At 39.6% G+C, this 24,990-nt stretch overlaps 1 protein-coding gene across 1 annotated transcript in view; it reads right to left on the reverse strand.

Annotated features, from left to right (window-relative positions):
* Positions 1–24,990, reverse strand: part of DTWD2 (DTW domain containing 2) — a 69,183-nt gene that overhangs the window by 33,453 nt on the left and 10,740 nt on the right. Inside the window, exon 2 of the mRNA XM_062513691.1 lies at positions 3,948–4,038. Within this exon, the coding sequence (XP_062369675.1) occupies positions 3,948–4,038 (91 nt within the window). The remainder of the gene's footprint in view (positions 1–3,947; positions 4,039–24,990) is intronic.

A 24,990-nucleotide genomic window follows, 5' to 3' on the forward strand; every position in this document is an offset into this window, starting at 1 on the left:
TTCTATTTACTGGTTTGAAAGTGAGCAGTTAGGCTCCTTTGTTCTTCTCAGTGCTCTGATAGTTATTTGCAACTCTTAATTTATACATGACTTGACCACTTAAGTACATACAAAGAAATAGAACTAAAGGACTTATGTGGTGGGCTGACCTTGGGTGGCCTCCTGGTGCCCACCAGCTAGTCTCCCTTCTGATGGAATGCGGTGGGGAAATAAGATGTAAATGAACTGGTGGGTTGAAAAGGCCATGGGCAGAACCAAGGGATAAAAAATATATTTTATTCTCCATTTCTTATCAGGAAGCAAAGTGCAGCCACTTCCTGGGAAACAGGGCCTTAGCACATGTACCAGTTCTGACACAAGCCTCAACGAGAGATGCCGTTCACCACCCACCTCCCCCAGCCCTTACTGTGTTGTCATGTAGTACAGAATTTGGTCAGCCAGGCTTACATGCCCTCCAATATCTTGCCTGCAGCCAGGATACTGGCCTTTGAAGGCAGTCTTAAAGGCACAGTCCTAATGCTGTGTCAGCACTGCTCAGGAGTAGCCCAAACACTGGAGGCACAGATCTCTCAGAGCTGCAGCATGAAAAGCTAACTTCCTGACAGACTCAAGGCAATTTACTTTCACACTGTGGGCTTTTTTGTTTGTTTGTTTTCTGGGAATTTGTGGTAATTTTGGTTACCAGAGCATTATCCATCTAAATGGAAATTATAGTTCAAACTAATACAAATATTTATTAAAGCCAGAAGGAACACATTTCCTTCATGTCTTCTTATGAATTTTTAGGGCAAGCAGAAAGAATTTCCCCCTCACATTTTTTACTGTTTACTAAGAAATACTATATGGAAGAGGTATTATAATGAGCAACTCAAAATTAATTACTGGAATTAGATCAATATACTTAATTATTAAATATGCACAAGTCTAAATTTTCTTCTCAAATGAGTAACATGGAAAATTCTTACAGAAAGAAAGGCAGGAAACAAGAAACTTAAACAGATACCCTCCGCTATGCTTTGGGGTTCTGTCCTGAGCTATACTCTTCACTCAGGTTTTGAAAAGTACATAATGGCCTACATTCTACTTGCAACCACTTCAAGAATCATCAAAGGCAAAGATCAGACAAAAAGGAGTTTGAACACCTATCTATGCCACTGACCCATGGATCATAACAGCAGGCATGAAAAATGACAAAATCATTTTATTTAATTTTATATATTTTTTTTTAATATTTTTTTACCTATATGCAAAGAAGAAAAATAAATCAGACCAAGCAAATAACTCTATCACCTTTGCACTAGTCCTAATGCTGGGTTTCTATATTTTTAGTTTTTAAATTATTCCCATGATGAGCAATGGTACAATAACACTAATCTGAAAACAGGTATTTACACCTTGACATGAAATGGTGTATCACCCTTGGATTCCTCACAAACAAAAATCAAAATAATTAATGTGGCTATTATACAAAACATAAGTTGGACGGGACGATTTCGCACATGTGATTCACTGTTCTACAGTGAGTGATTCCCCTCCCCTCCACAATACCTGGTACATGCACAGGTCTATCTGGCAGCTTGGCCTCTGGACAAGTGTGAATGTGGAGACATTAGTCAGAGCACAATAAATGTTTTTCCTGACTTTCTACATTATTATTTTGCCTCAATACCAGTCTCAATAGCATCATTTGACCATAGTTGAAGGCTTAGTCCAAGGCACTGCAGACTTCTAAAGTCAATAATGAAGTACATAGGGGACGACATTTAGGACTGATGCACAGTACAGGAAAGACATTCTCCACCTGGTTAGCTTAATGGGAAATTTTTGAAACAGATTGTTAAGAGTGTATCTGCAATGCAATGGCTGACTGAAGGATCAGATACAGACCAGAAGGCTCATCTGCCTTCAAGACTGACTGTGTTTTGAGTAGGAGCAGCTACAAGCAAAGTGAACCTACTTTTTGTCACATATGCCTCTGCGGTTATGCAATCAAAAGTACCACCTGTGACCATCTGAGATAATACATCCAAAGATCACTATATGATGTTTTTAGCTTCCCATCATTTAATAGGACTTCTCTGATAAGCCAAGGGCCCTGATATAGTTGGATAGTTACAATAGGGGTCTTCCAATTATAGTTAATTGTATGAATAATCATTATGTAATATAGAGTAATGGAAAACTTGCATCCCATTATAACAGACAGCTGTTGTGATTGCTAAATAATAAAAGATTGTAGATAACCTTCTGGACAGACACAGGAATGGTGTATTAAATCCAGAAAAATCTGCGATTTTTTTGTAATACCCTCCACCGTGAACAGGAAATTCAACACAATTAAAATGTCAATTCAGTATCTCTGGCATATTTTTAAACTTCTTTTCCCAGCAAGTGACTTCAGCATATATTTAGGTACTTTTGAAATGAGTAACATGGAAGAGTATTTCTATTATATACAGTACATTAAAAATCAGTTTTCCTGTTTAGGGCCCAAATATGGCTTCTGTTTTATTTCCCTGCAAGAGAAGACCTTTTTTAAATTGGATTTTTTTTTTTGTATTCTGCTTCAATTCCTTCAGATATGACTCTCTGCATGTTGATTGAGCAACTGTGTAATGTCAAGCAGGCAGCTGGACCACAAAGTACATGAATTTTCTGAATTCCACAGTCTAAATTTGCAGACCTACCATCTACCCAGATCTGTGTAACTGTGGTACAATTTCTAAACACCTTACAATCCACCTCCATGGTTGGCCACTGTCAACCAAAGAGAAAAACATCAGTGTATGTTCTTCTACTGGTAAACCAAAACATACTGTTCTGAAGCTGAACTGCAGTTTTTCATTGGGGAAATAGATAAAGTCATCACTAAAATGAATAGCTTAATTTATATTTTTAACAGAACACTAACATCAATAAAATATCACTGCTGTAATCAAAATAAATTTCTCCACAAATCAACTCCAAGCACCTCTGTAAGACACTGTCTTCACAGAATCACAGAATACACCGAGTTGGAAGAGACCCATGAGGATCACTGAGTCCAACTCCTGGTCTTGCACAGGACACTCCACAAATTACACCATATGCCTTTATGTTATTTAATGTTATTTAATAATAATGTTAGTTCATTATTAAAATTTATACAAAGGCAAGTAGATTTCAATTCTAGTAGGTGAACTGAGACATCTTGCATGCATGTAATTACAGAAATAAGGCGTGATTTCAGAAGATACAGTACTCCAGAAGAACTGAACAACAAATATAGCAACTCAGATGAACTGGCATTCAGTCATGAAGTGTAAAATGAAAAATCATTATACGATTGCCCTGGCTTTGGCTGGGATATGATTAATTTTATCCCAGTAGCTGATACAATGTCATGTTTTGAATCAAGGATGAGAATAATGTTGATAGCAACAAAGAAAACATCAGTGGGTTAAGTAGTGTTTACCCTAAGACAAGGACTTCTCAAGTGTCTCACACTCTGCCAGTGAGGAACTGCGTAAGAAATCTTGAGGGAGCAAGCCCAGGTCAGACGACTCAAACTGGCTTATCATGGATATTTCACACCATAGAATATCATGCCCAGTATTTAAACTGGGGATGACCAGGAGCTGCCAATTGCTGCTCAGGTATGGGCTGGGCACCAGCAGGTGGTGAGCACTGTATTGTGCATTAGTAGCAATGCTACTCTTATTAGTAGCAATAGTACTATTTCACTTTGTTTAATTTATTAAACTGTTCTTATCTCTGGCAGAAAGTCTGCCCTCTGCTTCTCATCACCATCCCATCTGGCAGAGGGGCAAGTGCTGTGGTACTGCATGGTACTCAGTACCTCGGAGATGGCTGGGGTTGAAGCATGAAAATGAGCTGCTCCCTCCTGCCTACCATTTGCTGCATTAGGATTCAAGGTCAAGTCCCACCGTTACTACAACCTTACTCACCTCTGCTGGATGCTGAATTATATACAAGCAGGTAGAGACCTTAAGCGGATGTACAGGCAGGAAAGGACACAAACACACCTTCTGAGGACGGCTACATAGCAAAAGAGAGTGAGAGAGAACAATAAAAAACAATCAGCAATTTGTGAAAGAATATATAAATAGACTGTACAAATGCATATTGCATTCCCTAAGAAATTCTCCTAACTACATTGTATTAAACCTCATGTAATTTTATGTTTGAAATTCCTTTCGCTTGTAAAAAAAAAGAGGCTAGGCTTTAATTGAAACAGCATTTTGGTAACAGTGTTCAGATACTTCCTGTGGTTTAGTTAGGGTTAAAGCACTCTAAAAATTCTTCTGTCATCTTCCAGATGAGCAGCTTACTAACATCCATACTCTTATTAGCAAGTCTGTTACTGCTTTCCTACAAGCTAATTTCAACAATATGATGAGCTGTAATAGAGCCTACAATATTTAAAATTTATATAATACTTACAATGATTGACTAGAATACAGCATTTTAGAAGTATACCTGTGTGAAACCCCAGACATGCTGTATTTTATTTTTTTTTAATTCCATCTATGCTGAAATACATTGCAGACATGGAATGAAAACAGAAAAATCCTTGTCAGGAATCTAAGCTAATCTAAGTCAGAAAAAACATTTAAAATTCTTTGGTGTACTGTCTCAAGCTGTTGAAATGACTAGCTGAAGAACAGTATCAAAAGAAATTAACTTATACTTAGTATGAAACGGATGTGCTGAATGATCAACCGAAGCAAAGAAGTAAGCTTGAAGTTACTCACAGAGAAACTGAACTGTTACTCCAGAAAAACACACATTCACATGCACAGACAGACATCACTCTAGCTCCTTGCATACATTATTCAATTACTCAGAAAAATGAAGAATTTTCCTAACAGTGAAACTATTACCTGTATTCATCAATTAAAATCACACTATCTCTGCAAATTTATTCAGCAGTGATAGGGACTTGGAGCAGAATTTGATCTGCATCCTCCTTGTCACCTTTACTGTTACCAGTTCCTACTTTGACCACACAGAAGAGGCAATAAGCAGTGAATCACTGCAGCAGACTTGATTCAAAGAAGTGAATTCTGAAGACAGGTTCAGATTAAATTCATGACATGGGACAGCTACAGCTGATCTGTAAGCTACACAGATAAAACTGGCGATAAAAGACCCCAACTCAACTATCCTAGCACCTTAGAGAGTAGAAGTAAACAAATGCCCAGGTAAGACAATGATAGGTTGGATTCAAACCCAAACAGGGGACCCCAGCCAATCCCATTCAAGGCTGAAGGCAGATATCTAATGGACCAGTGATCTGGGCAGTGTTAACACCGCAACCAATTAAATGTTCAAGCGTGGGAATTTTTGAAGCCCCTGCAGAAGAGGGTGTCTGTCCATCAGTAAACTTTGGCTTGAACTCGCATGAACTCGATGTGCTCTGTTGTCTGACTGTCTCCAAAACTGTGACAATGATGAGCCAAACTGACAATTAATTTGCTTAATTAAGCAAATGTTCACACACCCAGACAGGTGGACTAAGCAATGTCATAGTGATCAACACAACTACAACTGTTCCCCATTCAAACATTAGTATTTAATAATAAATGCAGCATTATAAAAAGACAGTAAGAGCTGATAAGCTCTCCTTTATCAGTTGACAGGCTGTGCTAATCTAAAACCTGTACCTCAAGCCCCAGCTACTGAGGCACAGAGGCTATTCCCTTGTCCACAGAATGTAAAGGTTACCTAACACCAGTCTAAATACAAAGTGAGGATGGGGAAATGTTTATGCAAGACAAGGAACTGGTACTTCTCAAAATAAGCACCAGAAAAACTAATGTTAAATATATAGACTAAAGGGCTCACAGACAATAGATCAGCCTAATGACAACTGGAAATTATTCTGATACATTCTTCTGGTGTACTGTTCCAGTCACCTACTGGCATTTTCCTGTTGCCAATGCAGCATTAATTTGGCACATTCTGCTGTATTAATGGCTAGGCTTTGGGCCTAAAATTAAGCACACAGTAACTTGACTATTCAGTGGGCTACCCAAGGGACCTTCGTCATGAATGAACTAAAAACATCTCTTTTTGGGTCTGATGGGTTGTTCTCCAGTGCAATCCCTTTGCCTTTTTCCCAAATGTTCTCACATGTGAGCAATTTGAACAGAAATCTCTGCTTTGATAACAACGTAGAAGCAGCAAATACTGTGGAGACTGTTTGTTGCCTGTGCACTGATTGTTAAGTCAAAGTTCATGCTCTTTTTGATCATCAGGTTTATCAGAAAGTCAGGTGTATGTACAAAGTGTGATTCCTTGATTTCTCCCCAGTATCTGGTTCACTTCAATAGCTGATTTCACTTACAAGATAAGTTGTTAAAGTTCTCTCCATTATGACATTTTCTGCTGAAGAGTGATGAAGGCATGAAAATCTACTAAAGCAAGCTGTTTCAAAACAGTTAGCTGTTGACTTCAATCCCATGAGGTATACTATTCATACCTCTTATAAGCACACAAAAAAAGCTTCCAGTGATTTCTGACCTAAGGGTGTTTAATTATAACAAATTTCACTAGATATTACTTACGTACTTTCAAGTTCCCCTTTGGTATATGCTTTCTATATTTTCCACAGTGCTTTGGATTTTTCCCAGATATTTTTTAAGCTTTGTTAATCTCACAGCAAGAAAATCAATAAACAAATCCAAACAAAAATAAGAAAACTACTGGAAAGAATTTTTAAATAGCTGCAAAATAAATTCTGCCTATAATTTGATCTGTAGGGAGCAGAGCATAGACTATGACAAATACAGAATTTCCCAATATAATTTAATTACTTACATATGCATATACATCACTTAACTTTAAGCACCCAATTAGGTACTTAATTATGTTGAAATCATACTTTTACAACTGCATCCTGAGGGCACAAGACTTATTTCTGTAATTTTACTTTGGAACCTAACAGTTATTTATGAAACAAAAAACCCCCAACATTATTCCTTCATGAAACTAACATTACCAGTCTACATCTGTGGGACAGGAAGCACTGCGGAACAAACCAAATTCTGTTCCATCACCATAAAAGCTGCCTTTGCTCTTAGAAAGGCGACCTTGCCAGAAAAAGCATTTGTTCTTTTTCTTTTGTATAAAGATGCTGTTTTAGTCTTGTCCTACATACACAGAAAAGAAGGAACAGCACCAGGAACTTCTTTAACACTGAATATCAGCTTTCTCATTTCTAAAAATCAGACTAGCAATCAGCTCTAGGCAGGAGCAGTAATGTTGAGAATATTAAGGAAAACATTTGTGCATGGGGATTAGGATTTTAAGGAGGATAAGTCTTTGTTGCATTATTCATCTGTATGCAATTTTTGCTACAGCTCAAAGCTGTACCAGTGGATTCCTACCTGTTTTTCAATACAGCTTTTCTAGTCTAAAAACATATGATGAAGTAACCCATAACAGCACAACTAAAAGAAAAAGAATCATCATTCCATATCTTGCAAGAGTGCTCCATATGAAAAAGACATCCATGTATATGTATTGACTTCCTAGCTTTCTTTTCCATTATTTGTATCAAAATTAATGATACTCAGAATAACATTAGGTCTATCTTCCCAGCAGAACTGAATGTGGACAGTAGACTGTGGTGTCAGATTTAGCATGATTACCAGTTTCTGGGCAGAGATACTCTAAAAGTAAATATACTGTAGTCTGAAAAACAGTGAGCTAATTCTGGAACTCTTTCCAAGTCTCTGTATTATTTTACTGCAAATATGTCCTCACTTGCTTCATAACTAAATTTTACCTTGCTACATATCCAGTACCTTCTTCTGAGAACAAGCATCATTCTGTGAATGCAAGTCATACACCCCTACTCAGAAAACTACAGGTAGGTTATTCAAGGATTTAAATCCCAAGTAAACAAAAACTAACAAAGTTACAGTTTTATGCTCAGTATTTGTAGACATTTATATGGAAACATACAGAGGTTGAGTAGCCAAGCATATGTTCTAGAAACAATGTTTCCAACATTAAAATAAGGAAGAAGATTATGTTTTTTAACTACTAACACTTGTAGCAACATATTCATGTTCCAACACATACTGCCAAGGTCAGGCCCCAGACTGTATTTTAAAAAAAACATGCCTGCCAAAACAGAAATGGCCTCTTCAAGTAAATTAGGTTTGTCTACTGTTTTTGTCAAAACACCAAGCGTTTCAAGGTCAAAACCCACCTGAGAAATCTGAAGAAAAGCCACAAAGCTACCATACGTTTGTTTTATGCTAATGTTTTTATGTATGCTTTATACTGACACAAGTCTATTACACCCATGCATTAAAACAACATTCAGGAGTTTTACAAAGCTGTATATGGGAAGTTTTAAAGAAGTCCATTTATTTTTAAAAATTTGAAAACTAATACTATTTTTGCTACATTTATGTTAAGAGGACAAACACAAACTAAAAATTCATTTAAGATGACATTTTGTATTCTCCACCTTAATCACTACAGCTATAGAGGGAACACAAAAGAAAGACTGGATTATACATAGATAAGTAGATCTTACACATAGATATTATACACAGATTTGTACAAAGTTATTCATTTAGGAAAAAACAATCCTAACTTGACAATTAGGAAAAAAAAGATGTCTGAAGTTAATATAATATTCAATAGCACAAACTTTCAATAAATAATCTTGTGGAAACAGCAGTTTAATGCCAGGCAATCCTCAAAAACACAGATCAGTTGTAAAGTGTTACTAAGAAAGGACAAAGTAATTAAACATGAACACTATTATGACACTACACAAACCTTTGGTGTGCACTCTGAGTGTTGAAGAAGCCAGATCAAAAATACCTACAGTAATTTTTCATGCTATTAACACTGTCTAGGTTTATTCTAGGCTTATTTTGGACATTCTTTACTCAAGGAAAATTTCAAGCCTCAGTTTTAATGGGGTTAACTGAGTAAAATTCAGCATAGAAGATTACTCTGAGTTTACTGTGTTCCAACTCCCATTTTGTCCTCCCATCTCTTTCAAGACTTAGATACTCACTGGTGATGAGGCATAAAAACGTGAAATTAAATCCTTACAAATTTTTTTTAGGAGTCAATAGCCACATAAAATACTGTATCAGAAACACAGGAAAAGGGGGTATCAGAACATTAATAGAGCACTTCCTTTTCCACCTGGCAATCTGTACAACACCAGCTTCCTGGCAAAGAAAAAAGGAAACCAAAATCAAATTAAAAAAAAATTAAAAACAAATCACGAAAGGCACATTGCTGAAGTTTTGCTTCCCACAAGAAGTTATAAATAAATAAAAAAAACCAGGCGTATGAGTGTATGGGTTGGTTTTGTTTCGGTATTTTAGTTTTTTAATGGCACAACCAGTGAATGTAATGGAACATATCTTTGTTCCCTGAGAAAACACACTTAAATGTGTATGCACAGGAAAAACATCTAATACAAATCATAGTGAAAACCCTTCCAAAGAAAAGATTAGACACAATAATGGAAAAAAAGTTATGCTACCCAGTAATATGAATCATCTATTTTGCAAACAAATTGCCTTCATGTGTAAAAAGGTAACTGTTTAAAGAAAGTTTAGTCACTGAGCACAAAAGTTATTGTGCATTTGTAACCTTTTAAACACAATAAAGACAGCCACTTTAAGCAACAGAATACAGAAATAAACTAACTCAGATGATCAGAATCTAGAATACTTGTTCTAATTAATGCAAGAAGTTCTATCAGAGGTCTCATGCCATCATGAGAGAGCTGTGGAGTCACTGTCTTTCCCTTTTGCAGATCATTTTCCAATGCACATCAAATGTGCACAGCGCTAAACAGCTTGAGGCCCTGAGTTTGAATGTCAGGACTTCATATACCATATCACTACCAGCTTCCTCCTCCTACTACTCCAGAGTACTAACCAGGAGAAGGAAAAAAACAAAAAAAAAAAAAAACCACAAAAAAAAACCACACACAAAAAAAAAGAAAAAAAAACCCCAAGCATTCTCCTAGAAACAGTCATTTAGATCAACAGTATCAGTGTATCAGTGGCTCAGCAGCAGAATGGCCTGACTTGGAAAAGATTTTCAAGATCATCTCATTCCAACTCCCCTGGATGTTGGATAAGGACACTTTCCAGTAGATTAGGTTGCTCAAAGCCCTGTTCTAGCCTTGCATGCTTCCAGAGATGGGTCACCCACAGCTCCTCCAGGACAACTCTTCCAGTGCCTCAAGTGCCTCACTACCCTCCTAGGAAAGAATTTATTCCCAAGATTTCATTTAAACCTGATTTTATCTCTATTTTATCTCTTTTAACTTACAGATCTTGCTCCTTTTACACTTTAAATCTGTAATATATTTTGGTAGAGATTCCAAAACTTTTCTATCTAGTTCCAGGAAAAACCACTACAGTACTAAATATTAAATTCATTAAAATATGCCATATTAAATTTAGCATTTTTTACCAGAAGACAAATTTAAGGCAGTATCACAAATTTCCAGACCAACAAGACCATAAAATCAACCAAGTAAATTGAGGTTACCATTGTATTCAACAAGTTCATTTCCAGGGCACTTTCCTCATAGTTGTACAGTTGAAAAAACATAGCATCTGTTCTTCTTGTCATGACGTACTATCAACACAGCAAACTTGGTCACAGTGTAAAGAAGCGTAATATACAACAGAGGCATTCAAAAAGCAATGCAGTATTTTTAGACAAAATCTGCCTTTGAACTGACCTTGTATCCCACTGGAACTAACAGGATCAAGGGATGCAGCAGTTCGAGAAGGCAATGGCATGGGGTCAGATATACTTCAGAGAGGAAGTGCAGGAAGAGGTTCAGAAGGGCGGCAGGGAAAGAGAGTCATCTCTCTGCCTCTCAACAAAGCATGCACTATTCGTGAGCAGCTAGGAGATCACAGAACTATTTCCTAGCACTCATTTCTTGGCACCAACTCTCAGCAGTTCTGCTCTTACATGGTATGGTGAGAAGATACATCCCTTGCCCTAATTTCTGTTTTCCACTCTAACTACAGCCTCCTATGCAAAATCCTGATTTTCCATCATAGTCAATCAATTTGAAAATTCTGCTTTCTTGTAAGTTTGAAACAATCTTGGGCCTCTGCCCAGAGCACTGGACTTCAAAAAACCTGAACAAAGAATAAGGTAGTTAATTCACAGATGCATCAAGGAATACCAGCAGAGACTAAGGGCAAAAAGAAACATTTATGTACATCTGTTTCATGAACAGTTACATTGCATCACATAATGGGTGGGAGGAGAAATTCATAAGCAATAAAAAATCTGTCCATCATCAAAAGTTATTAAAGGACGAAGATACACCTTTTAGTTCAGAAAATCACAAAACCACTATTCCTATCAGCCACAAGTATCACTCTACATGTGCCCTGTATTTATGATGATCCCCAGGCACCTGTTATTCATTATTTAGCTCTCCACCACAGAACCTCATATTTGACCCATTTGCTCTGAGTATGGTCTACTGGCAGAAATCTCTATTTAAGAAAACATGCAATAGGCCATTATCCAGCTCCTACACTCTGCAGGAGAACATAAAGCTCAGCGAGGTAAGTGTTGAAAAAAAGAGTAGAGACCATATGCAGTTTCATTTTAAAATTTACTTTCAGAGCAACCCAATATATTTCAGGGATGATGTCCTGAGGTCTTACTGGGAAGAAAAAAAACCCAAAAAACAAAACAAACAAAAAATTTCAAAAATAGCTGAGTTTTCAGCTGTTGACAGACAGCAACTAGAAATGGGATTTACATCACCAACTCATCTCTTCTTCAGCACCAAATAATGATCAGTTTGTAATGATTTTCAGTCAAAGTTCAACTGGTCTGGACTTGAACAACTGTAGCAATACACTTGAAAAGCCTTACTTACAAAGATTACATGATCTTATTTTTTCCTAGATTTAAGACTAAAACTGGACTAAAAAGGCAGCTTTCCAGAAGGGACAAAAGCATGTCAGTTCACGACAAGCTCTGAATTCTCATTAAAGAAAACCTTGCTTTTTTTTTCAAAAATTACATCAGTAAGTGCAGTTCTACAAAAATTAGGCAAATAAACATACATACATACATAAATACATAATATACATACATTTTTCTTTAGAATATGTGTATTTCTAGAAATATCTAAAATTAATGAAGTATCTTTCCTTCCAAGTATCTGGTAGCTTATGTATCATTCCAAACTTCTCTATTTTGCATTACCATATTTTTCACAGTGCTTTTGAACTAAGTAAATAGTACAAGAGATTTTATCCTCATCATCAGTAGTAGTTGCAGCACATATTGAAGACATAGTATCTAGAGAATTACCAATACTGGGTGAAGCAACTTTTATGGAGAACTTTATAACACTACAGTGACATGCAATTATATTGGAAGAATTTTAAATTAATTTGGACATTTCCTTTGACTTTGTAGACTTTGATACTACAATAGGAAGCAACAGGTTACCCGACAAATTTACTAGATTCTTTAGTACAGCATGTGTATGAATGTTATAAGAGTATGCTATCATAACGAGCGATCTTTTGCACATTTTTATTCTGAAGGTATAGAGACAAAAAGCAATATATCTCAAGAATGTGCACAAAGGCAGCAACAACTTTATTAAAGGCTTTTAAGTTGTGCTGAGTTCTTATGTGTCCATTTCCCAAGGCAAATAACCTTTCTGCCTGACCAATTAAATCACAAATAAAGGACAAACAAGTTAGTTTGGGGATTTTTTTTCTTTTCAGCCTGGTATGTCCATGGCAGCTTTACAAGCCTAATCAAAACATATCCAATACAACAAATACTTGCTAGTGCTTTAAAAGAGAAAAGATACAAAGAAGAAAAGAAAAAAATATCCACTCTATCATTTTCTGAGCTTATTACATGGAAGCAGAAATTGGTAGTCAGCTTTCTTTGCAAATAACTTATATTAACAAATCAATAGGAGAACATTCTTTCAACAGCTTAACTGTTTACATTAACATTGGCTGCAGTTTCCACTGGAACTAATAGGAGTAAATAAATAAAATAGCATTTAGCTTATGCAGCACTGCAGTCATTACAGAAAGGCCAGGAAAGCCAAAAACTAATGAGGCTGAGATTGTTGACATTTTCATGCATCTTGGCTCTACAGTCTGGCAAAATACCTGGCACCCTGACAAGCTTGATGCCAGACAGCTAGCAGAGCTTTAAATTTATTGAAAAAGGTGAAGCAGTAATGGCATTTAAAGTGTACCATTGAGACATTAAGAAGTTAAACTCAAGTCTTATATTGCCACCCTATAATCTCCAATCTGTTTCACAAGTTTAGATGCTACCACAAGAAAAGACAAAGCAGAAAAATGTGTAACCAAAACATCTCATGAAACAGTCCAGAAATTCCCAGGGCAGAAGGGAACCCACCAATCCAAATAAGGAAGTGAAAAAAAGAAAAAATTTCCAACAATACAGCACCCGCATCTTGTGTCTGGTAGGCTTGGTAGTCCCTTGCATGCCTGCACAAAGAGCCTCTCCACAGATGACTCTCAGAAACAGTGGCTGACTCCCCCCCTTCTTCTCAGTCTGGTAGCTTGGTGGAACGCAGGTTCTTTAGCACCCCATATATAATAAAGGTTCATAATTAACATGGCAGTGAGACAAGATACCTGGGATTAAGACACTGCTAACAAAAGCCACTGACTGTACACTTCAAGAGCAGTAAGGGGCTCAAACAGCAACTGAAGCTGTGTAAATGCAGTCTACAAATCTCAAGTTAAATTTACCTAAAATCTTCCTGCAATGTTGTTCTGCTATTGCTTGTTTATTGATCAAAAAAGGATTGTTACAACTTGTCATTAAGCGTAACATTGCAAAAATCTATGTAGGCAAGAATAAAAATCTAACACTAAATTTCTAAGTCCCATCTTATGGGATTATTTCAGTTTTATGTTTGAATTACACGAACAACAGTCTCTCCGAAACACGCTGACCAAGTTTCAATGAAACCACCCTTTCTATCTCCAAAAAGGCAATAGGTCATTTCAAACTTGAAATTTAGGTTTCAAATGCAACTTCATCTTATCTAATATAGTATTTTAAACACAGATACTATTTAAATGTATACTTTATTTTTAAATAATAAAACCAAGTCTGAGTCCTAGTTTGAAACAAGTAGATAAAAAAGGAAGCTAAATTTAAAGCTCATTTCTGCATTAAATGTAGTCAAGGGAATTCTGTCATTGATTTTTGATGAAAGCAGGTTTAGTGCCCACACATCTTTCAGAAGTTAAAACAGCTAAGTTCTTGTGTCTCTCAATCCACACAACAATGCTATATCCTGTCACTGATAGCTATGAATTTAACATTTGTTCCTTGAAAAACCTTTTTAAAAACTATTATATGAAGTTATGAAAAGTAAAAGAATGTTATAACTTACTATAGTAAAACAGAATATACAACAGATTTAGAATCCCTTTCTAAATTATATTTAGCATTAACATAAAAGTAATAACGTCTATCACACATTACACCTTTAAAGAATACACATTCCTGTTAGAAGAAACATTCTGTAGTTTAACTGAATGCAAGCAAAAATACAGTTAATGGAGCTTCATATTAAGAATAACTTGTATTAGGAAAATGGTTAAATATGAAAAGGAATCTTCAGTTGAAGTATTCTAGTACAGTATTAAATTCTGCCATAGATGGTAGAAGAATGGAGTTAAGTTTATGTATAAACTCAGAAAATTTCAGTATAACTCAACATTATAAAACCTTTCAAAAAAGGCCTTGTGCTCTATTCAGACTTGTGAAACACTTAGCTGTGAGAGCACTTTCAGTGCTACACTGCACTCTAGTGTCCTTTTTCTGAATAGCAGAGCTTCTGTCAAAGACGGATTCTGATCTAGCATCTCTTACTAAAAAGCAATCGGTTTCCTTATATAATGCAATAAAATAATATCTTTTAAAACAGTGTATCTGTTATTTAACATTAAGAGGTTATTTCTTCAAAATATGTTGATTTTTACTGAATACAGAATATCTCTTTTATTTAACCAGGCACATCCAATTCATTAAGCCATTCTAAAGTGTTTTCTGGATACTGGAAGTCGCTGCTTTTAAGGTTAACAATCAATTCAGCATTTTTTTTTTTCATCGTTTTAATGCTTAATATAGCAGTCACCATATCAAACCTCAGAACCACACTGACTTTTACCACTCAAGGTCCTTTGCAGGCTTCATGTCCTAGGAAAAAATACCCGACAAGAATGCTTTCTTTTAAATAAGAAACTTGGAAGGCTTTTGCATAGATGAAACTTTCTTGTGTAACTTGGAAACACTACTTTTATTACCAGTGTAGCATATATTTAGCAAACATGATTATAAAATTACCAAAAAAATCAAAGTTAGACTGTACTTGAGTATCTCATTAAAAGTTTGACAGGAATAAGAAGGATCACAATAGTTAATAGATAATTTTGCACTCATAGAAGTATCATGGTCTGAGAGGCCCACTGGTATTAATTTAAACAGAGCACAGCAGTACAAAGCTATAAACAGACACATAAAATAATTCAGAATTGGACAACTTTGGACTCAAAGCAGGCATAATTTCAAAATCCTTGAGCCAACCGATGTTAGCCTACCAGAGTCTCACCAGGGAACCAGCTCTAGCATTTAACCACTCTCAAAAAATTTATTTTTTGTGAAGCTGAAACACAGCTACACCCTGACTGAAATTGACAGGACAGGGCCTCTTCTCCCACCAGGGGATGCTGCTGGCTCACGCTCACCCAGCTGCCCACCTCTGGGCACTGAGTTTCGAATGTGCCAAATTTTGTGAGGTTCCTCATGACCAGACAGCTGACAGCATCTCTCTGAATGGCTGCTCTAACCTCCTGCAGGACAGCAATTGCTCCATCCACCTGGCTGTCACCTGAAAGCTGGCTGTGCATGCCTTCCACCCTGCCCACCTGGGCACTGGGAACATGTTGAACCTCCACGCAGCATAAACCCTCACAAAGACCTCTCCTACTTTGAGTTGTCGATTGCTTGAGCTCAACAGCCCAGAACGCTTTCTTTGTTTATTTTGAAGACCCATGACCTAGTCTGTATCTTCCCAGCTCGACTTTTGTAGAAAGCTCTCAAACACTCCCTTAATATTCTTATAATCAGACAGACGTAAGAACCAGAACCTATCATCATGGTTAGATACTGTTAAATCCATTAACCAGTCTGTCAAAGAAGGTGGGCGTGCTGCTTTTCCATCTGTCCCCTGCCCACATTTGTTTTAGTGGTACATAACTTCATTAGTCCTCTGATAGTGTCCTTACTACATTTCTCCCCAGCCCCTCTCCCAACAGATGCAAAATCTGCATTTGCCAACAGGGAACAGAATACAAAATGAAAGCAGTGGCTCAGAACAGAATTATATTAAAGCATAACCAGCTTAATAGAATTTGACAGATTATATGCACTGTACCATTATAAATGTCAAAGACATTACTGAAGCAGTTTTAAAGACTTAAGCTCCAAGATATTTGGGTGCCTATATATCTTTAAAACTACTTGAGTTTAAAGCACATATTCACCAGCATGCCTATTCATTTTGTAAGGCATGAAGCTGCTATAGGTGTAAATAGGCCTGTTCTACACTAGGGGTTATTTTTTAACCTACTTGGAGATGACATAGATTGCACATTTTAAAAGGCACTTAAAATCAATTTAATACACTGTATTTGCTGCCTGCTTTTCATGCATTAGGGTTTTTAAAAGAACTTTGATGCTCAAGGAGAATTTGACTTAGGTCTCCAGAAGAATTAGCAAAATTGGAATTAATTGATCATTTTTTGGTATTTTAATGAAGAAATTTCCTAAAAGGAAGTAGTTACCAAGCCCTTCTCATAAGGACAATAAAATATATTTAAACTCTTATGATTTTACAGCCTCACATCTTCATTTGTTGAAAATTGTAACAAAGATGATTTATAGTTTATAACCAACAATTCTAATAAACGAAGGGGGGGGGGGGGGGGGGGAGGGAAAGGGAGCTTATTCCTAAATTAAGTGTAATACTGAAATCAAAAATACCAGGAAAAAAAAAATTCCACACATTATAAAACTGAACTGGAACACTGCTGTTGTTTCATCTACATAGCAAACCATAAGAGCCTTTGTTGGGGGTTGGTTCTTTCCCTTTTCCCTCTGTGGAATTTTCCCCATTGTCATGCTAAGATACCTGTTGACTGGGCCCTGGTGACAAGGGGGGGGTGAGAGAGAGGAGGGAAACCCCTCGATATCCAAACATCCAGAAGAGCAGACAGAAGGCTCTGGCTCGCCCCATTTCCCCCGTGGAGTTCAGACGAGAAGGACGATCACCGCCTCAGCCCCATTCCTGCCATCCCAGCTCCGGGAGCCATCCTCACTGCTGTCAGACCCTGCCCTGCTGTCTTCTCACTGTAACCTGCCACCATCCAGCACTCTGCTGAGCACCAGGACCCACACCGTGAGCAGAGGGCTCTCTCCATCTCTCTCTCCCCCTGGGACAGCTCTGCCATCACCCCCAGCCCTCCTGCAGCTCTGTGGGACCTGCCCGCCCCCAGCACCGGGAACTGCAGCTCAGGGAAAAGGTGCCTGCAGCCAAAAAACACTGGGACTGAGTTACTGTTCTGTTTGTGGGTAATTTCATAGCTGTTGTTGTTCTTGTTTGTCTTGTTAGATATACTAGTAAAGAACTGTTATTCCTACCCCCATATCTTTGCCTGAGAGCTCTCTTAATTCCAAAATTATAATAATCGGAAGAATCACTTTTTTTTTCAGTCCAAAGGGAACCTTCTGCTTTCCTTAGCAAACACCTGTCTTTCAAACCAGGACAGCCTTTAAACCACCTTGTTTGGATCATCCTTTTTTATAAAATACCAGTCTTGATTTACCATTTTACAGCCATTAAGAACATAATCCACTGTCAACAAAACTAGCCTTATCTCTAATTAACTTTTCTGGCACTAGATTTCCTCAGACTCTTTGGAATCTTTAACTAACCCATAAAATCTAGGTGCTTTTTAGGTAAGGAGCATTTTCTCTCCACTGTCTGATATAAGCATCAAAATACTGATTTCCTGAACATTTCATATTCATTCCAGTTTAACCCATTTATTCTGTCCCTAGTGCACAAATTGCCTACTTTCAGTTTCATTAAACTGGACTTCTGGAATAAATAGAAATGCTGAAGGGCTAAACAGAAATGGAGGCAAGAATGCCAATTCCATGACACCATAAGAAAATAAAAGTATTATAAATATTGTATAGTTTCATAAGCTGATACTGTCAATTCACACAAAAGTGTCCATTAAAAAGCACTCCTTCCAAATGTAGGATGCATGCATAGTCAATTTTATTTAATATTTCTTGTCTTTTGGACAACAGTTGATTGCTTAAAAAAGGAAAAAAGAAAAAAAGAAAAAACTCTCAGAAAATTGTATTATCAATTATTAATATATAAAAACTAAGGAAAATACATTAAAAGAAATAGAGATAAGTCACAGTATGTATTTTATTCACTAGGTAAAATAATTCATGTTAACTTTACAACATAGATGACCTACTATCTACCACTTTGTGCCAGAAGAGCCATAAGATGAGGCTTCCAGGACTCCTTGGGTCCATTTTCTTTACATGTTCACGGAAAAACAAAATTTAAGTACTGCAAGGAAAGGACACATTCCCCTTCACATAACTAATATAGCTGTATGCTTCCATGAAACTAAATTTGAGATTAAATAAAAATCATATGCTAGAGACTGTTAGCAGTCTTCCATATTAACATGCTAAATAGATTTAGGAGCTGAGTATAAGAATTTTAACATAAATTTGTGTCATAAATCATAGGGATAACTGGTGTAACTCAGAAATTGTATGCAGAAAGATGGAGGAAGAAAAAATCTGACTATGTCTTGCAAGCCAAAAGAGAGGTACAGACAACTACTAGGCTGCTAGGCTGACAGATCCAGGAGTCTGAACTGGGATTATTTATTCCAAGCAAAAAGCATTACAGACTTTGATGAAAAACATTTCATCAGAGCCTGTGAAGCAAAAGTACAACTCTAAAAAAAGTAAAGCTATAAAAGTGCCAAGTCAGAACACTACTTGACTTTAAAAAAAGAGAAAGCGACACACAGGTGCATTGCAAGGGATAAATGTGGATGGGAGATCGGGTGGTAGAATGACATACAGTCATTAAAAGGAAGAAAAGACTCCAACAAACACCACACCTGAAAGGGAAAACAAACAAAAAAAATCATAAATTAAAGACATTAGAAAAAAAAAACAGGAGGAAGTCAAATGACCCTGATAAGTCCATTCTCTGAGACTATTCAGAATAAAAAAAAAAAAAGCCAATAAATTCTACGCATACTGTTTTAACAAAGGAAGAAGGTTTGAGTGATGCACCTAAAATGGCAGGAAACTTTAAGAAAAAAAACCAACAAACTCAAACTGAGGGAAAACATAAAAAATAAAAAATGAAAAAAATAACAGGAACTGAAAAGAATCCAACTGAAATAAGACCAATTAGTCACAGGATGCTCAGACAAGCTCTAAGAGTACATTACATAACAAAAAACTCGGAGATATGTAAGGGCTGGCTCTCCTCAAGAGAGTATCTCTTTCAGCACTGCAGCTGAAATTTACCTATGCCAATATCAGACATAAGCCCCAGAAACTACATGAAAAATCATTGGATTTGCTGCACTTAAACCAACTCTTATTTGGATAGATGTATAACAGTCTTCAGCTACTTTTGTAACCCCCACAGAATAGAAAGTAAAATTAATCTTTTGTTTAGGTTTTTGCTTTGTGCTGTGTTTACAAAAATCAAGAGCAAATTTAGAAGAATAAATATTGGTATTTTTAGTATTCCTTATAATTAAACTGAGAAGGCCTGATCAATGTTGAAACATTTTTGACCTCTTTTACAATACATTACCATCCCCAAGGAAAAGGTGTGCTTGAGTCATTACAGAATAGAAGCCAATCAAAGGTACTACATTGTTTTAATTAACAAGACTATTCTGCGCTGCAGTTCTTGTATTTGGATGTGCTCCTATTAGCCCATACACAGCCAGCCTGATGTATTCTTTTTCCTTTTTTTAATGTCAACAGATCAAAAATGCATCCTAAAAAGGTCTCCGCTCATTACTCTGATCACAATATTGTAGGAAATTAATAAAAATTGGGGGTTGGTTCTCTCCCTTTTCCCTCTGAGGAATTTTCCCCATTGTCATGCTAAGATACCTGTTGACTGGGCCCTGGTGACAAGGGGGGGGCGGGGAAGGAGAGAGACAGAGGAGGTAAGCCCCGCGAGATTCAAACAGCCAGAAGAGGAAGCGGAAGGCTGGGCCTCGGCCCATTTCCCCCGCGGAGTTCGGACGAGAAGGACGATCGCCGCCTCCTGCCTCTCTGTCCCATCCCAGCATAGGGAAACCACTATCGGACCCTGCCCTGCTGTCTCCTCGCTGTGAACTACCACCATCCAGCACTCTGCTGAACACTGGGACCCACACTGTGAGCGGAGAGCTCTCTCTCCATCTCTCTCTCCCCGTGGGACAGCGCTGCCATCACCCCCAGCCCTCCTGCGGCTCTGCGGGACCTGCCCGCCCCCAGCACCGGGAACTGCAGCTCAGGGAAAAGGTGCCTGCAGCCAAAAAATACTGGGACTGAGTTACTGTTCTGTTTGTGGGTAATTTCATAGCTGTTGTTGTTCTTGTTTGTCTTGTTAGGTATACTAGTAAAGAACTGTTATTCCTACCCCCATATCTTTGCCTGAGAGCTCTCTTAATTCCAAAATTATAATAATCGGAAGAATCACATTTTTTTTTCAGTCCAAAGGGAAGCTTCTGCTTTCCTTAGCAAACACCTGTCTTTCAAACCAGGACAGATTTTTGGCGCCCAACGTGAGGCCCGAGGGCATTGAGAGAAAAGGGTGAAAAAGGAATAACAGTTCTTGAGTTACCTCAGTTTTGTGTTAGGTGGAATCATGTTGTCCAGCTTACTGTGGTTTGAGCTCCATGTGGCCACAGCTTTATCTCTCCCATTTGCAATCCCTTACTTGAACATGGGTCCTATAACTCAGGCTGCTGTAACTATTATCCAGTTCCTTTTGTGGGCTGATAACATGAGAAATTCATGGATTTTTAACTTCCTCTGGAAGGTGGGCACATGGATTCAGGGCTATCACACTCTAACTGCATGGTTTTGGGGTTACTTTAATAATGGTATATACTGTGAGGATATGACACCAGGGAAAATTTTGTCCCAACCCCTTACACAGTTTTTTGGGTCTGCTCCACCAGCTTTTGAGGGGTTCAAATATCTTCTAAGTAGTAATGATATCATACAGTGGCTGACATTGCTAATAGGCCTTGTAAACCTGTTCTATTTAACATTCCGAGATGAGGGGAGATTGACTTGGATGACAACCCTGATACGTCCCCCAAGAAATAGGGATTCTGCCCCAGAGCCTGGCTCTGCCCCAGAGACTAAGGACTCTGCCCCAGAGCCTGACCCTGCCCCTGCCCCTGCTCCAGAGACTAAGGATTCTGCCCCAGAGACTAAGGATGTTGCCCCTGAGCCTGATTTTGCCCCAGAGCTCACCTCAGAAAGGAACCATCCAGAGTGGGTGGGTTTTCTAGTGAAGGAGATGGGCCAAATGCTGAAGGAGTACCTTTCCCCAGCTCTTGAGAAACTCTCCCTCTGCCTTAAAGAGGGAGAACCTGATGGTGCAGCAGTGGAACCCACAAATGTTACATCTCTCCAGGTTCCAGCTGAACTGCAAGGGCACTCACAGCCAGCAGCAGTTGCCCCTGTGGAAACTAGGAAGTCTAAGGTGAAAACAAAGCACCTGGATAATAATGATCAGAAAGCAGGGCCCTCACAACCAGCAGGGGAGCCAGAGGTTGAGATCATCACTGAGTCCCTGTCATACGAGAGTCACCGTAATCTGTGTAAAGATGTTGTACGAAGGGGCCGTGAGGCTTTTACAACATGGTTACTGCGGGTCTGGGACCTTATGGGTACAGGTGTGCAGCTGGATGGTACTGAGGCAAGGAATTTGGGACCCCTGACCCAGGACGGTGGGGATCCGATGGCCTGGCACATCAGAGCCACAAAAACATAGGGCATTAGTTGATACTGGTTCACAGGTCACCCTAATACCATCAGAACATGTGGGGGAAGAGCCTGTTTCTATTGCTGGGGTGACGGGGGGATCACAGGAATTGACTTTGCGGGAGGCTGAGGTGAGCCTGACTGGGAAGGAGTGGCAGAAGCATCCAATTGTGACTGGCCCAGAGGCACCATGTATTCTAGGCATAGACTTCCTCAGGAATGGCTATTCCAAAGACCCAAAGGGACTCAGGTGGGCTTTTGGAATAGCTGCTGTAGAGGCAGAAAACATTAAGCAATTGAACACCTTGCTTGGACTGTCAGAGAACCCATCTGTAGTGGGACTCCTGAAGGTGAAGGAGCAGCAAGAGCCAATTGCCACCTCGACAGTGCACCACAGGCAGTACAGGACAAATCGAGATGCCGTGATCCCCATCCACAAGATGATCCGTGAGCTGGAGGGCCAAGGGGTGGTCAGCAAAACCCACTCACCCTTCAACAGCCCCATCTGGCCTGTACACAAGTCTGACGGAGAATGGAGATTGACTGTGGACTATCGTGCATTGAATGAAGTGACTCCACCGCTGAGTGCTGCCGTGCCGGACATGCTGGAACTCCAGTACGAGCTGGAGTCCAAGGCAGCAAAATGGTACGCCACCATTGACATTGCCAATGCATTTTTCTCCATTCCTCTGGCAGCAGAGTGCAGGCCCCAGTTTGCTTTCACCTGGAGGGGCGTGCAGTACACCTGGAACCGACTGCCCCAGGGGTGGAAACACAGCCCCACCATCTGCCATGGACTGATCCAGGCTGCACTGGAAAAGGGTGAAGCTCCAGAACATCTGCAATACATTGATGACATCATTGTATGGGGGAACACAGCAGGGGAAGTATTTGAGAAAGGAGAAAAGATCATCCAGATTCTGCTGGGAGCCAGTTTCGCCATCAAGAGGAGCAAAGTCAAAGGTCCTGCCCGAGAGATCCAGTTCCTGGGAGTAAAGTGGCAAGATGGGCGGCACCAAATCCCCACTGAGGTCATCAATAAGATCACCGCGATGTCTCCACCAACCAACAAGAAGGAAACACAAGCTTTCCTAGGTGCCATAGGCTTTTGGAGAATGCACATTCCTGAGTACAGCCAGATCTTGAGCCCTCTCTACCTGGTCACCCGGAAGAAGAACGAATTCCACTGGGGCCCTGAGCAGCAGCAAGCCTTTGCCCAGATCAAGCAGGAGATCGCTCATGCTGTAGCCCTCGGCCCAGTCAGGATGGGAGCAGAGGTGAAGAATGTGCTCTACTCTGCAGCCGGGAACAAGGGCTTGTCCTGGAGCCTTTGGCAGAAGGTACCTGGTGAGACCTGAGGCCGACCTCTGGGATTCTGGAGCCGAAGTTACAGAGGGTCTGAAGCCAACTACACTCCAACAGAGAAGGAGATCTTGGCTGCTTATGAAGGAGTTCAAGCTGCCTCAGAGGTGATTGGCACAGAAGCACAGCTCCTCCTGACACCCCGATTACCAGTGCTGGGGTGGATATTTAAAGGGAAGGTCCCCTCTACCCAAAACACCACTGATGCCACATGGAGCAAGTGGATTGCCCTCATCACACAGCGCGCCCGTATCGGAAACCCAAATCGCCCTGGGATTTTGGAAATAATTACAAACTGGCCAGAAGGTGAAAATTTTGGTCTTGCCGATGAAGAGGAGCAAGAACAAGTGACCCGGGCTGATGAAGCCCTGCCATACAACCAACTGCCAGCAGATGAAACTCGCTACGCTCTTTTCACTGACGGTTCCTGTTGCATCGTGGGGATGAACCGGAAGTGGAAAGCAGCCGTATGGAGCCCCACACGACAGGTTGCACAAGCTACTGAAGGAGAAGGTGGATCAAGTCAACTTGCTGAACTCAAAGCCGTTCAGCTGGCCCTGGAGATTGCTGAAAGAGAGAAGTGGCCAAAGCTTTACCTTTACACTGATTCATGGATGGTAGCCAATGCTCTGTGGGGCTGGCTGGAAAGATGGAAAAAAGCTAACTGGCAACGTAGGGGAAAACCAATCTGGGCTGCTGATGAGTGGAAAGACATTGCCAGTCGGGTAGAGAAGCTACCTGTAAAGGTCCGTCATGTCGATGCCCATGTCCCCAAGAGTCGGGCTAATGAGGAGCACCAACACAATGAGCAAGTAGATCAGGCTGCAAGGATAGAGGTGTCACAGATAGACTTAGACTGGCAACACAAGGGAGAGTTGTTCCTGGCTCGATGGGCCCACGATGCCTCAGGTCACCAAGGCAGAGATGCTACCTATAAGTGGGCACGAGACCGGGGGGTGGATCTCACCATGGACAGTATTTCCCAGGTTATCCATGACTGTGAGATGTGTGCTGCCATCAAGCAAGCCAAGCGAGTGAAGCCCCTCTGGTATGGGGGGCGGTGGTCCAAATATAAGTGTGGGGAGGCCTGGCAGATTGACTACATCACACTGCCTCAGACACGCCAAGGCAAGCGCTATGTGCTGACCATGGTGGAAGCCACCACTGGATGGTTGGAGATCTACCCTGTGCCTCACGCCACTGCCCGCAACACCATCCTGGGCCTGGAAAAACAAGTCCTTTGGAGACATGGTACCCATGAGAGAAATGAGTCAGACAATGGGACTCATTTCAAGAATAGCCTCATAAGCACCTGGGCCAGAGAACACGGCATCGAGTGGGTGTACCACATTCCTTATCACGCACCAGCGGCTGGGAAAGTGGAACGGTGTAATGGACTGCTTAAAACCACCTTGAAGGCACTGGGTGGGGGGACTTTCAAGAACTGGGAGA

This window comes from Cinclus cinclus, chromosome Z, assembly GCF_963662255.1.
Source record: "Cinclus cinclus chromosome Z, bCinCin1.1, whole genome shotgun sequence".
Lineage (NCBI taxonomy): Eukaryota > Metazoa > Chordata > Aves > Passeriformes > Cinclidae > Cinclus > Cinclus cinclus.